This window comes from Cricetulus griseus, chromosome 5, assembly GCF_003668045.3.
Source record: "Cricetulus griseus strain 17A/GY chromosome 5, alternate assembly CriGri-PICRH-1.0, whole genome shotgun sequence".
NCBI classification, from domain to species: Eukaryota; Metazoa; Chordata; class Mammalia; order Rodentia; family Cricetidae; genus Cricetulus; species Cricetulus griseus.
The window spans coordinates 179,158,634-179,173,932 of NC_048598.1; the positions used below are offsets into that span (position 1 = coordinate 179,158,634).

General features: G+C 42.3%; 2 gene segments (V, D, J or C); both read left to right on the forward strand.

Moving 5' to 3' along the window:
• The first annotated feature begins 831 nt into the window (after positions 1-831).
• LOC113838559 lies at positions 832-1,287 on the forward strand. The segment is given in 2 exon segments: positions 832-877; positions 959-1,287. Coding segments are annotated over 2 exon segments (375 nt in total).
• Positions 1,288-4,459: 3,172 nt separating this feature from the next.
• On the forward strand, positions 4,460-10,190 carry LOC113838554. The segment is given in 3 exon segments: positions 4,460-4,508; positions 7,012-7,159; positions 9,980-10,190. Coding segments are annotated over 3 exon segments (408 nt in total).
• Positions 10,191-15,299: the final 5,109 nt, after the last annotated feature.

The window sequence follows — 15,299 nt, forward strand, 5'->3', positions numbered from 1 at the left end:
GATAGAAATGAGATGAGGGCAGGAGGGGACATCACTCTCTCTGTCGACTCCTTTTAAATGTCTGTTAGCTGAATAACACAATTTGCAGTTGGTAAGTGACATCTCCAATATTCAAACACAGTAAATACTGCATGATTTATTAAGATTTGTTGTTGGTGTTTGAAAAATATCTTTCCTATATTATTTTTAGATCACAATTTCACTACCCAATTCCTCCCTGATCTTTAATCCTTACCACTCAACTTTACAATGTTTCTATAAAAAGTCAGCACACAGACAGAAAAGAAAAGGATAAAACACCATACATACACAGACAGACAGACAGACTGACAGATACACACACACACACACACACACACACACACACACAGAGGAAACACACAGTGTTAACAAGCTGGAAAACCAAATATTGTTAGTTCATCAGAGAATAACACAAATTCTCCCAAATGAGGAGCTTTTGAAATATCTAATCACAATTATTAAACCCATCTGAAACCAATATTTTTAACCAAGAATACTAAGTATGTGATGTTGGCATTCTATTTCTAAGTATAGGGTTTAGTTCAAGACATATCCACAGGGTCTGCACAGGTCTCAGGAATGGCTGCTTCCACAGACAGGATGAGGATTTGGACCTCAGCATCCTGCTGACTGACCCAGGTGTCCTCCACCTCCTTCCTCTCCAGCTGGACTAGCTTCTTATCTAAGAAGCACCCTGCTCATGAATATGCAAATCATGTGAGTCTATGTGGTAAATACAGGGATGTCCACACCACCAACAACACATGATCAGTGTCCTCTCCACAGTCACTGAGCACACAGGTCCTCACCATGGGATGGAGCTGGATCATCCTCTTCCTGGTGACAGCAGCTACAGGTAATGGCTCCAAGTTCCAGACATGAGGAGGGGCCATGCACTCAGGTGACAGTGACATCCACTCTGCCTTTCTCTCCACAGGTGTCCACTCCCAGGATGAGTTGCAGCAGTCTGGGGCTGAGCTGGTGAGGCCTGGAGCCTCAGTGAAGTTGTCCTGCAAGGTTTCAGTACACATCTTCTCAAACTACTATATACACTGGGTGAAGCAGAGGCCTGGACAGAGCATGGAGTGGATTGGATATGTTTTTCCTTATAATGGTGAAACTAAGTACAATCCAAAGTTCCAGGGAAAGGCCACAGTAACTTCAACAAAAATATCCAGCAGAGTCTTCATGGAGCTCAGCAGCCTGACATCTGAGGACTCTGCAGTCTATTACTGTGCAACACACAGTGTTGCAACCACATCCTGAGTGTGTCAGAAACCCTGGAGGAACAGGAAGCCGCCCTGGGACTGAGATGACAAAGAGGATCAGCCTGGCGACTTGCTCAGAAATAATCATTCCTAGTGTCTCTTTGTGAGCCTCATCCCTCTGGTCGTATGGGTTCTATGTGTAATTTTCAAAATTACAACTGTGAATAAAGTGACATGAATTGAGTTCACCACTGTAATACAAGGTGTCCCCACACTATCCTGACAGTGACCAACCCCAATGGAATATTTTCTCCTTATTAAATCAATGCACAAAATAAAACTCTGATACTGCACAGTGACAAAAATGTATCTTGATTCTGAGAGACTGGAAGTTTTGATGGAGTAGCTTTGAATACACTATAATATGACTTTTACTATTCAAAACTACAGAAATAACATCAGACCACACCGAGACTCCTCTCATAGTCTTAAGTCTTAAGTGATCTGTTTGTTTTTCATCTCAGACTGGGTCCTCCAGCAGAAGTTCTGGTCTCAATGAATATAAGAGATATTCATATCAAAATGCACAGTCACATAAGTGTAAATCTTTCAGTTTGATCAAAATTATTATTGAATTTCCTTTAGTAAACTCATTTATCAACACAGCATATATGTATATGTATACAAACACACACACACACACACACACACACACACACACATATATATATATATATATATTATGTGAGAATAGGTTTAAGATTATACATAATTCTTTAATTTACTGCCTTCCTAATCCTAGTCTGCTGACCTACATTCTCAAGCCTTCCTTTAAAGAACATTGGCCTACACTGACACAGAGTTCTCTCTCATAGCCCACTGGATACATAGAGGTCACCTTATTCTACAGAGCATTTAATTGTGCATAAATGGCTGAATATGGACCAGCACAGAGACACCTGTGGTATTTTGAGATCTCACAGGTTTGATTTAGTAAGATGACATTTTGACTCAAAAAATTAATTTTGCATGTTCTTTCCCCTTAAAATTATTAATGCCATGTACTTGAAATGGAGGAAAGTTATGTGCTGAGTATTTTGTGGCAAGCATGAATCCCTTGGAAAATTCTGTTAGAGACTGCTCAAAACTATGTTGACTTTAAAGCAGTTTGCTGATTCAGTCTCTTTGAGTTTATATGGACTCTCCTCAGATGATTTAGAGTGTCTTTCCTGATGTCCTCTGTCTACTGTGTCTCTTACATTCTTCCAGTCAAATATTCGGTGAGGTGCTCTGAGCTCCGAGGGGTGGGATTTTATGTAGAAATCTCATGTATAGCTGTGGCATTCAAGGCCCTTCTTTCTACAAAATGTCCATCTTATGTTTCTGTATTTGTTACCATCTATCTTCACGGGACTCATGAGTGTGTGAATGAGTTGGTCTAAGTTTCTTCGGATTCTCTTCTATTAACTTTTTTGATTTGCTTTGTCCACTTTCAGTGCGTTGTTTTTGTTTGTTTATTTGTTTTAGCTTTGCCAATTTGTTTTGCGTTGTTAATATTTTTACTTTGAGAAGTCTCTTAATTTCTAATGAGAAACACAAAGGGAGTGGATCTTAATGGGATTGGTAGGAAGGGCCCAGGAACTGTAGAAGGAGGGGTACTGTAATCTGTGTGTGAGAACTCAACCAAGCCTCTTCTCAGAACCAGCAATAGGCATTGTGGATCCTTCAATTCTTTAAAAAGTACAGGGCAACAGAAGCAGGTATAGATGTTGTACATTGAGGAGATTTCACCAAACCTGTGAATTTCATTGCCAGTCTCAGTACATTCAGAGACCATGATGTAGCTGACATGTGCAATCTCCATGCTGCAACACTGGAGGGGTTATTAATTAAATAAAATTCATAGTGTGGTTACCAGTATCCAGAATGGATTCATACAGCTGCTGGATAGGACAATAGTTCATGAAAGAATTATCAGTAAATCACAAGGGTATCTGAGCTCCAGGACACTGGCCACATTTTGGGAAAAGTGTCCTAGGAGTTCCCAGCTGACACCAGAGTTGAGCACATTCCTTCTGGTCACAGGTGTTGAATGGACAGCAGCCTCCAAAGCTCTGTGCCAGTGTCTGATGGGCGTAGGATGGTCAATGCAACTCCTCAGCATCACACATATGGTTGACCACAAGGAGATTCAGGTGACCCTTGAACTCTTGAAGTGTGATTCACTTTACTGAACTTGGATGTGGTGACTGGATTCTCACTGGGATGGAAGAGCTCTGTCCACACAGGTGTTGGTATGAAGGAGGAAGAACAGAAAAAAAGCTAGAAATCAATGTGTGATGTGTTCCTGGAAACCTCCTGCTCACTTTCACATTTATTGCACTGGATCTGCACATATTCTAATCCTAATATGACTTTAATTCAAGAGGTTAAGCGAATAGTATCTGTTTATATTCTCACATGTCCCAGAATTTTGTGAATTGTAAGAAGACCTGTCTCAATATTAATTAAGATGGCATGTACTCTTGTCCACTGAAACCTATGATAGCCATCAGCATCCCATGTACTGGAGTATGAAATGCAGGTTTATAAACAGAGATAGTGGAATACCAGGATAAACCCATCCAGCACCCTGAACTGTAGGGATGAGTGTTCCTCTATAATGAATAGACCTGATCTGACAGATCTCAAGACCTCATCACATTGATCCTGAGCAGTGACAGATGAGGAGACGTGCACCACAGGGTTCCCAGCTCCTTATATCCAGCAACATTAGGTGCGTCTGATTCATGACCTGATATTAGAGAGAAAGGTGTATTAATAGCCTGAATTTATGTAGTATGTATGTTTGTTTTAATATAGTATCTACTCTTCAGACATTTAAAGACACATGCACACATAGTCCTCAGTAGTGCTATTGGATTGTCCCATTTGGGGAGCATATTCAAAATCCATCCTTCTTCCATGAAAATGTTCAGTTTCTGAGAAGCTTAACTAACACATGCCCTGTCCAAGAATAAGGGGCATTGATGATAGTACAGAGACAACTTAAAATCAGTCACTGAAACCTCTGGTCAGCATCTCCAGACAAACACTAGGCCTTTCTCCCTGCAGTTAAGCTCCTTCAGCACTGAAGCTGCAGGGATAAGTTACTGCTCAAGGGAGACAGTGCAACTTCAGTTGCTGTGACATACCGTCGTGCAGGGGAGCTCAGACCATCAGAGGGCGCAATGGAGCCAAAATCCACAGGAGAGATCAAGTTGGTGTGGAGGAGACACTGTATCCTCTGTGGTTTCCTTTTTTGAGTCTACTAGTTGACCTGCACCTGCTGTTGTTGACATGTGATGTTTCCATTATCAAACACAGTAAGGATTCTTTGTCAAACTATTTATGGGTTCATATTTTCTTGTTAATAGTATTCTGTTTTCACTGACATTGACTTTTTCAAAAAAAATTGTACAATGAATTCTGATCACTGAGTACTCTCCACCTATTCTTCCTAGGAATTTCATGTATCTCCTCCTAGCCAAATCTACACCTCTCTTTGCCTCTCAAGGAACAACAACAACAACAAAATAGATAAAGAATATCTTAAGAAAGGAATCAACAACCAGACTCTGAAGGATATACTCACTGATTCCTGAGACAATCCCAACAACACTGTCTACCTCCAATAAACATTCAAGATTTGAGGACACTCCTGTGTTTTACTGAGCTAGAGTTACAGAAAGGGGACCTCCATGTGAGCTCTTACATAAACCCCTCCACAGATTGGCTCTCTGCTTTGTGTTTACATAGAAGATGTGAACTTTCAGATTTCTGCTCTTGCCACCACTCCTGTCCACACAGAAGCCTCCTTATAGACCCAATTAGCACAAAAGACCAATTACCAGGTACTAAGTCTGAAGAGTGTTTCTTCTTAAGTCCAGAATCGTCATCCCCAGAAACTTGGAGTCTACAGCAGGAACAGTGAGGAGGAAGAATAGACAGGAAGAACCAGGAGGGAGGGACAGAGGAAGTGAGGAGGGGCTGGGAGGGCACAGCATTGTGTGATAGGTGTGGGAAAGATCAAAATACATCGTATGGCAATTTAAAAAACAGACAAAAATAAAATAAAATATATAGAAGTCCATGGGACTGGAAAAAACTATTTGCTTTGTTGGTACTTGAGACACAAACATTCAGGAAACAAATTTCTTGCCAAGGATTTGTCAGCCCTTAGTTCATCAGGAGCCTCATTTGATTCAAGTCATCACTGTATACAAAGCACAGTTCTGGATCATCAGGTGTCTGGGCTGAGAACAAGGTTCTCTCTATAGAACACCTGGGCACCAGGACCCTGAAATCAGCTGGGGAAACAACAACTGGAAATCCCCCCAAGGCTTTGCTCTTATCACTTCTCTGTTAGCTGAAGTGAAATCGGACATTTTGTTTTATACAGTCATTCCTGGGGTTATTAAATAGATGTATCCGAATCCCTTCTACTCCTCAGAGACATGATGAAGCCAAACTAGACCTGCACCTTCATTTTTATGTGCACATGGTTCCCTTCCACCCTGTTACACATCTGTTATAATCATCCCTGGAGAATTGTCCAGATGTTCCTGTGATAAGAAAGTCACTGACAGGGCAACACCTACTATGCACAGGGGCAGGGAGCTCCAGGGGAGCCAGGCAGCAGACAGAAGTCCATATCCACACTGTGGACCCTGGTGAGTTCTACACATCACCTAGACTCTGGTTCAGGAGTAAATCCAGACAAGATCAACCTGATGCAAAGGAAATGCAGGTCAGCAGGTGATTCTGGCCTCTCAGACATGAGAGGCCCTGATGAGCAGGTGCCATCAAGGGACAGCAAGGGAGGTTACTGCATCGACCCAGAGTTTCCTCCTTTCACTTACATACATATAACCCTGTTAAGTATATGAAATCCAAAAGAGAAAAGGTGTGATCATTTAAGGGCCAGATCATAAATGACTTCAGATCACCTGTTCACTACACTTAGTTGCTTTAATGGGGTTCCTTTCACTGATAATGCCACAAAAATGAATATGCCATAATCCTCCAACCCTCTTAGCCATAAGAAACACAGTTTCTCTAACAGTATATTTAATTAATCCATTGGACAATTGGGACCCAATTATCTCTTCTAATCAGGGGTGGCTATTCCAAGGGTCCTCTTGAGCCTGGACTGATCCCACAGCCACCAAGGAAATCCTACTTTCTCAGGGGAACTGGAGACATGGGAGGACACACAGTCATGTCAGTAGAGAGCAGGTAACAGACTCTTCTCCTTCCTGAGACACATGTACTCTGTACTGCCTTTCCTAACAGACATTACACAGAAAGCATAATGAAAAATAAATTAACGCGCATGAAGTTTTATTACAAATACAATATGAATAACATTTTAGTGAAATCATGCTTACAATGTTACTTCATTTTCTCTCAGGTATTTACACCATTAACTGCTGCCCCAAGGGCTCACACAACAGAGCATGAGATATAGAAAGAAGATATGCAAATAAGGCCTCCATCTGCTCATAAAAACCAGCCCTGCCCACACCCCACAGGTCAGGCAGAGGACTCTAGCCCTGTCTTCCCATTCAGAGATCAGCACTGAAAACACGACATTCAACATGGGGTTGGTGCTGCACTGGGTTTTCTTTGTTGCTCTTTTAAAAAGTAGATAACACGGGATGCTGAGTGTGTGAGGAGACACGAGTGAGAGAGACAGTAGACTTTGTGACAGTTTCTTCATCAGAATCCTCTCTGTTTGCAGGTGTCCACTGTGAGGTGCAGCTGGTTGAGTCTGGTGGAGGATTGGTGAAGCCTGCAGGGTCACTGAAACTCTCCTGTGCGGCCTCTGGATTCACTTTCATTGATGCTGCCATGCACTGGGTCCGCCAGTCTCCGGGAAAGGGACTGGAGTAGGTTGGTCGCATAAGAAGTAAAAGTTATAATTATGCAACAAATTATGCCGATTCAGTGACGGGCAGATTCACCATCTCCAGAGATAATTCCCAAAGCATGGCTTACCTGCAAATGAACAACCTGAGAACTGAGGACACGGCCACTTATTACTGTACAACTGACACAGTGAGGAGTCTCCAGTGTGAGCCCAGACAAAAACCTCCCTGCTGGGTTTCCATGACCAGCAGGGGGCGCTCAGCACACATAAAGCCCAGGTTCACACATAATTGATTTTTTTCCTGTTTTATCTGGCTGCCCTGTAAAACATGATTTTACAATGGGAAACTTTTATAATTATAGACTCTAGGATTTGATCATGCCTCTAAAATTGATGACTTTGCTTTGATGAATGTTCTTAAACACTGCAGAACCTGGAAAAGCTGTTGCTGCTATTGATGCATAACATACTGCTATTATTGGTCTCTCTCTCTCTCTCTCTCTCTCTCTCTCTCTCTCTCTCTTTCTCCATATATATATATATATATATATATATATATATATATATTATTTGAATTTTTGGAAACTCTAGCTGTGCTGTCAACTTTGGAATAAAGTATCCCATTTTACCATGTTGAGTTGGCATTGTACAGAAATTAACAGCTATATTGGTCTAGAAATGTTAAACTTATTTTTTTCCTTTGTACAGGGGTATCGCACTATATTAAATATGTAAGGTCTTAAAAAAAGAAAGCAAAAAAAAAATCTCCCAGGGAAGAGTAGTGGTAGAGCATCTGCCTGGCATAGAGAAGGAGGCCCTGGTATCATTCCCAGCACCCATGAAGAAAATAAAATAGTTTCACATGAAGTTTCACAGGAAGAGCAGTAAATTCTATAGAGATGTGTTTCCGTAGAGCTTTCTCAACTATTTAGAAAAGGAATGAAATCTTTGTGCCTCTCCAGGTAGAAAACTGTAGCAGGGTTGCAGCACAGGGAGGGTAAATGATCACTAGGGCCATCAGGACAGGTGCCAGTGCCTCCTCTAGCTTCTCTTTGGGAATGTGAGGTCATGAGAAAACCTTCTGCAGGGGACCATGGTGTGTTTTCAGCAGCCCAGTACAGGCAGGGAGCTCACCCTGCCCCTGCTTTCTCTTAGCTGTTTTCAACTGAAATCCATCCTGTTTCCTGAGCAGGACATTCCCATCTACCTGCTCTTATGTCACAGAGTCTGACAAGGATGCACAAGACACCAAGCAAGGAAGAAAGGGGGAGAATGGGAACAAAAGGATGCCAAGAGGGACAGGTTTTTGTCAAATAGGCAAAAACAAAATTAAAACTGTCCCCAAATAGTGTTGAGTTTTTGTATTTTAAGCATTTAGTTTGAAATCGACAAAAAACACATCATGCACGAATGCATGTATTTTGGAACCATGAACGAGTCACAGCCAAGAAAACTCCCAGCAGCTAGTTCAGCGCTTAAGAGTTTGTAACGTTTAAACGGAACCTGATTTGGCTCTCAGCTTCCCACTCAGGCAGCTGACAACTACCCATAATTCCAGCTCCAGGAGACCCGACATCCACTTCTGGACACCACCAGCACCTGCACTGGGATGTGCACTGATCCTCCCCATAGACACAGGCACATAATTAAAAAATAAGAAAATGAATAAAAAAGCAATCCTGGAAAAAATAACCAAATATGTCACCTATTTCTACCTGAACAAAATGCAGAAAGAGTCTGAGGACAAGAGTGATTCCCTGTGGTCACCACGATCAGCTGCTGGGGAAGCTCAGGAACCTCAGATGGACTTTTCTCTCATCGTGAGGTTAGGGAAGACCCTCGGGTGGAACAGAGTTACTACATCAGAGAGAACCAAGGGGAAGGGGAGCCGGGTCCGTCGCAGTAAGCACCTTGTGTTGTCCAAACCCCTCTCCTCTTCTGCACGGCTGTATATATAAGGCTAAGAGGTGATAGCATTGATTTTTTAATTAAATTATTTTCATTACTGCATTCAACATGCTGTCTTCTGCTTCTGTGTTAAATTAGATAATTCTAGTTCTCACTTCTGTGCACCAACTCAGAGCTCAGCGCTCATCTGGAGCTAAGGGATGGGTTAAATTAGATAATTCTAGTTTTGACCTCTCTGCAGTAACTCAGAGCTCAATGCTCATCTGGAGCCAAGGGATGCCTGCTGTGTGGTCTGGGCAGTGTCCTTCCTGTGAGCTTCTGCTGAGGATTCTCAGATCCTGATCTGGTTGCCTTTGGTTATGAATCCATTCTGACTATACTCAGAAGTTTCCTAGTCAATCTGCCTGAAAGATTCAGAGACAGAGCAGTACTAAGTTGACAACACTGACCCAAATGATCCCATCTTGGTAATAATGTGAGTGTATGCTTTTACCAGTATTGGGTAAATATTTTGGAGAAAATATTTTGAACATGTGGAAATTCTCATATTTACTTGCAAATGGAAGATATGGGTAAATAGGTAGAAGAAAACAGGCACCCCCAAACTCAAAATGAATTACAAGTTAATAAAGAAAATGTCATTTCCTGGGATCATCTGTTTTATTAGTATGAAGCTCACAATCTGAACACACAGGAAGTGTAAACAAGGAAGATTAGCAGGTCAAGGGTAGTCTCAGGACACAGCTGGATCCAGAGCACTTGTGACCATTTGAGACCCTGCCTCAAGTAGGAACAAAAGGAAAACACGAAGCTCCATTAAACATTCTTACTCTCAGGATTACTTCCAGGGTCCTGGATAAATTCAGTGGGTCACAAAACAAAACACCTTGGTCTTTAGAGCTGAGATCATCCTCTGGCTGTTCCCCTTCAGGAAGGGACTGCACGATGGGAGAGAATGGAGGATAAAGGTCTGCAGAAAGTTTGCAGTCACTGGGAAGCCCCTCAGTGTGTCAGTGGACAGATTCAAGAACCAGTTCTCCCAGAAGCTGAGCTCTGCTCCCACTGAAGATACAGTCCTGCCTTACACTGCAGCAGACACAGTGAGCAGGATCCCTGTGTGCCCAGAAACAACCTCAAGCTGAGGATGCTCAGGACCAGCAGGGGGCGCTGTAGACCCAACTTTCACCGGGAAAGAAAATGTAGTAGGTGCAAGAGACATCTGGAGAGTGAGGGAGTCCTCAGGGACCCTAAGGTTTCCTGTCCTGACCTCAAATAACAGCAGAGACCACGTGATACTCGTTATGTAGTTACTGTGACAAGACTCCAAAATTAGTAGAGGAAAAGTTCTTTGTTAAGTCGTATTGCACATATATGTTTTGTTTATTACATGGGAACCTTATTGGAAGGTCAACATCCAATGGACACACATCTAACAAGGCCACACATTTTCACACATGAGGTGTCAGACACCCAGTCATCCTCATCACAGCCAGCAGCAGCAGCATCTGTAATTCTGTCTGTAACTTCTGTCCCCTGGGGGAGGGGTTTTCTCAGCTGGAATATTTGACTGTGTCCTGGGATCTCAGGCCTGGATGCTCCAGTCACAGTGCTGAGTCCCTGTAGCTCTGCTGTGGGAGACCTGGTCTCAGGTGTGATGCACTGCCCTGTGCAGCCCTCAGCTCAGGTAATGAGAGAGGGAGAAGCTGGGGATAATCACACAATCTGTCACTCATTGCTATTTGGATTTCATCTCACATTTTTCTCTGCATATATTTTTTCTAAAAGGAAAGATTTTAGTCCAATTAGTAATACCAAATGTAATATATATGATTTTGTGACTTGGGAAGAGTTTAGAAGAAAGTCCATTAAATCTAGACTGTCCCTGTTCACAGTCAGTGTCCCTAAAGTGGAGAAGATGAGACATCCTCATACCTACACCTCTCCACTGTCCCTCACACGGGAGTTCTGACAGTGTTTCATGTGATATCCTGATGCACGGGCTGCCTCCATCTGTTCTCAGCTCTCTGGAACTCAGCGGGGATCAGCTTCATCATGGTCCTTTGTTATGTTTTTTTTCCAGTCTGTTTGGTGTTCTGTAAGCATATTGTACTTTCATAGGCATATCCTTCTGTAGGTTGGGGAAATTTTCTTCTATGATTTTGTTGAATATGTTTTCCATACCTTTGAGCAGTGTTTCTTCACCTTCTTCTATACCTATTATTCTTAAGTTTGGTCTTTTCATGGTGTCCCATATTTCCTGGGTATTTTGTGTTAGGGATTTGTTGGACTTGAGGTTTTCTTTGGTTGATGAATTTATATCCTCTAGTGAGTCTTCAATAGCTGAGATTCTCTCTTCCATCTCTAGAATTCTATTAGTTATACTCACATCTTTAGTTCCTGATCGTTTATCCAGCCTTTCCATTTCCAGCATTGCCTCATTCTGTGTTTTCTTTATTGTGTCTATTTCAGCTTTCATGCTCTGAACTGTTTCAAGAGCTTCCTTCACTTGTTTGGTTGTTTTTTTTTTTCCATTGGGTTTCTTTAGATTCGTTAAGAGATTTATTTCTTGAATTTTTTGGTTTGTCTTTTCCTCCATTTCCTGTAATATTTGGCTTGCTTTTTCTTCTATTTCTTCAAGGGATTTTCTTGTTTCCTCTTTAAAGGTCTCTATCATCTTGCCGAGATAATTTTTGAGGTCCATCTCTTCTTCATGCTCTTTGTTGGGCTTTTCAGATCTTGCTGGTGTGGAGTCCCTAGATTCTGATGGTGTCATATTGATCTTTCTGTTGTTGAGTGAGTTCTTATTCTGTCTTCTTCCCATATTTTCTTCCAGTGGGTGCAGGTGCGGTCTCTCTATCTCCTCTTGTGAACCAGTGGTGTGTGTGGGCCAGGAATTCAATGTCCACAGCTCTGGATGGTCTTGCCTCTCCTGGTAGTCTCCTCATTCTGAAGGTGTTAGGCCTCTGTAGGGGAACAGGAAGGAAGAGTGGGGTGTTTCCAGATTCAGGGAGCTCCCCCCTGCCTGGGCATGTCTACCCCAAGCAGGTGCAGGCCCTGGAAGATCAGGGTTAATGGGGCTTTGAATGGGAGTTGGGTAAGAGCAGAGGGTCACTCACCTCTTTATGGATCAGGTCCGAAGAACAGGAAGGGTGTGGTTTCCAGATTCAGGGAGCTCCTCCCTGCCTGGGCGTGTCTAACCCAAGAAGGCACAGGCCCAGAGAGATCCAGGTGAATGTGGCTGGTTATGGATCAGGTCAGCAGAAAGGCCCTTTGTTATATTTAAAGGAATAGTGTCCTCCAGTCAGTTGTAACATCCCAGTTGTATGTACTGTACCTGTCCTGGTGTTCAGATTTACTCCCAGAACATTTCATTCCTGGTTAAGAACCAATTCCAATGTTGGCTTTGTAAAATTTCAGGTTTCTATGGAAATTCCTGAGGTTAATGATGATTTCCATAAGGGTTTCACTTTCTTTCCTTTCTTTCCAGATCCAACTATTCATGGCCGGATGATATTGTAGCTTGAGATATTAGATCCTGGCTGTAGTAGCAGAGTTTATATGTCACCTAAAGGAATGTCTGCACACTGCTCTTCTCCATGCATGTGTGGGATCCCCTTACTCACATCATCAGGATGTAGCATGTTCTGCCAAAATGAATCACAAAATAGCACCACCATCCACAATCCAGGTAAAAGAGAATTTCTGAAGGATGAGTTTGTGGTTCCATTTTATCTAACGATTGTTCCCTCTGCAGTGCTTCTCACTTCACATATCACTGGGGTGAAAAGAGGAGAGCCAGTCACGCCTACAGCACATACTAGAAATATACTAAACAAACTCTTGACTTGTATATGACCAGGCTTGGGATTTTCAAAGCTGTAATGTAGGGGAAATATCAGCCATGCCCTCTTGGGGGATGGCACAGGTGATGCAGACCACGAACACTAGGGCATGGTCAGTGACATAGCAAGACCTTAAATATGAGGGTTGCACACAGGCAGCTCTCTCTGTTCCATGGTTCACCTGGTTGTAAGGGACTGACCCCATGGTGTGAGTACTCTCCTATTAAAATATCTGTTCATCAAACTTGCTCTGACTCCTTTGCGGTATGCATTAATTGTTGTGCCCCAGTATATTTGACTTGGAGGCGAGGAGGATTCTGGGAAATGTAGTAAAAAGAAGTCTTGTGATACAGGCAGGAAGGGACATAGCAGGCAGACATATATAAGCAGGAACAAACAGGAAGTCGTTCCTTTTCTCCTGCTTTCTGCCCCTGGAGCCACCATTGTAAAATGACATGAAGAGAGGGCACTTACTGCTGGCGTCCTCAATAAGTCTGATGATTATGGTTGATAATTAAGACTGAGCTACCAGATGGGAAATCCTAATCATTGGCCAAGCAGCATTTGTACCTAATATAAATCTGTGTATATTACTTGGGACCTTAACGTGGCAGCAGGCTGAAGGAACTTGGGTGGCTGACTAGAAGTGTCCGAGTGGCGGCAGGACTCAAGTGGCTTTGTCATAAAGACTTATTGTTACACTGTATTGCAGTTCATTGAAATGTTCCAAATGGATGAGTTAATCTGCTCCAACTGTAGAGTAATATCTTCTTTTGATCTCTCATTGGCAGCTTGCTTAGCATCTACATTTATATAAAGTCTTGTTGGATTAAATTCATGCATTTAACTTTTGGACTGCCCAGTGCACACTTGTCTGCAATTCTTTAGACTCAGGCATAGGAGTTCTGTGTGCAAATCTGACAGATTCAGGGAAAATGTCTATGTCTACTGCAGCTCTTATCACAGAGTTAACTCAGAGCTTCACACTTTTATTTCCTCCATGTACAAAGCATCTAATCTTACTGGTTAGAAATGAAGTTCCCTCTTCAGAAGAGTCTGGTGTCTGTCTTTCCCATATTCAGGAACCAGCAGTCCTTGCTTCTCTGCCCCTCTGATCTCTTTGAAAAACCTGAAATTTCACTTCTGTGTAATCCAATTCAGGATCTTTTTCTGCTTGTGGACCCTTCCTACTGCTTGTCTTTGATGAGGAAGTGTGTGAGTCCTTTGACTCTCTTGGAGACAATATCAGAGATTCTCCTATTTCAAGACACACATTTTAATCACAGATCAAAAGCCATTGTAATGCTGACAGCCCTGGCAAAGGAACCCAAATTAAGTGCAGCTCTCATTGCCCATCCTACCCTAAGGGTTTAGAGCCTCAGCCCACACTCAGCATGGTGTATTTGGTCCCTTTTGACAGAGTATCCACAGCTGGGGTAAGTACGTATTCATGGTTTACACAGATATTAGTATCTTTATCTTTTAAAAGTTTTAAAAGATGAAGATGTTTCATTCATAAAAATGAGTTGATTGTGTTTGGTGTGGCTTTCTTTAATATGATCTGTTCAAACTTCTTTCCATGTATTGAAAGTTACTGCATAATTTGTCTAAAGTTAGTCAAATCATAATCTTTCTTAGTTCTAAAGCTTCAGTAGTGATAAGAACAAAGAAGAAAATATGCTGTTTGAAAATCTCTGAAGCAGTGAAGAAAATCCATGTGGTGTGTGAGACATGAGTCCTGCTGTGCCCTCTTCCAGGAAGCTCAGCATTTCAGAGAACTGAGTGAACAAACAAGGTCTCTGCCTACAGTGTCTATTTCCTGCTGTTATTTTCAGACTCATCAGAAATAGAGTGCAGTTATATAGATGAAGACCCTGACAATTGTATACACAAAATCACAAATACTCAAGGCAGGAAATTGACAGATTAATAAAGTCAATAAAATATCACTCTCTTCAATGCAATTGCAGATTTCATAGTTGCCAATCTACAGATGGCATATACTTGCTCACTGCACAAAAAGTCTACAATCTCTGTACTTTTTTGACAAAAAATGCACTGGTAAGACTCACATAGGACGCCTCATGGGGCCCCAGTCACAGTGCATCATGAAGGCAGGAGAAACATCAACTCTTTGAACTCTTCATGCATTCTCCATGTGAACATGCAGGGTAATGGTCCTGAGGACCCTGGGCTTATGTGTTACCCAGTCTCTATCGGGAACAGATGTGAACTTCCCTGAGTCATTCTTTGTACCTTATCAGAGCCTGGCTCCCCCTAAGACCCAAAGTTTAAATACTCCCTCCTTCAGAGTCAGCTCCTGGAAAGGGAATGCAAATCTCTCCTGACTCCACCCAAGCATAGGTTGAAAAGCCAAAGCTGGGCCTGGGCACTCACTGGTGTGCAGCC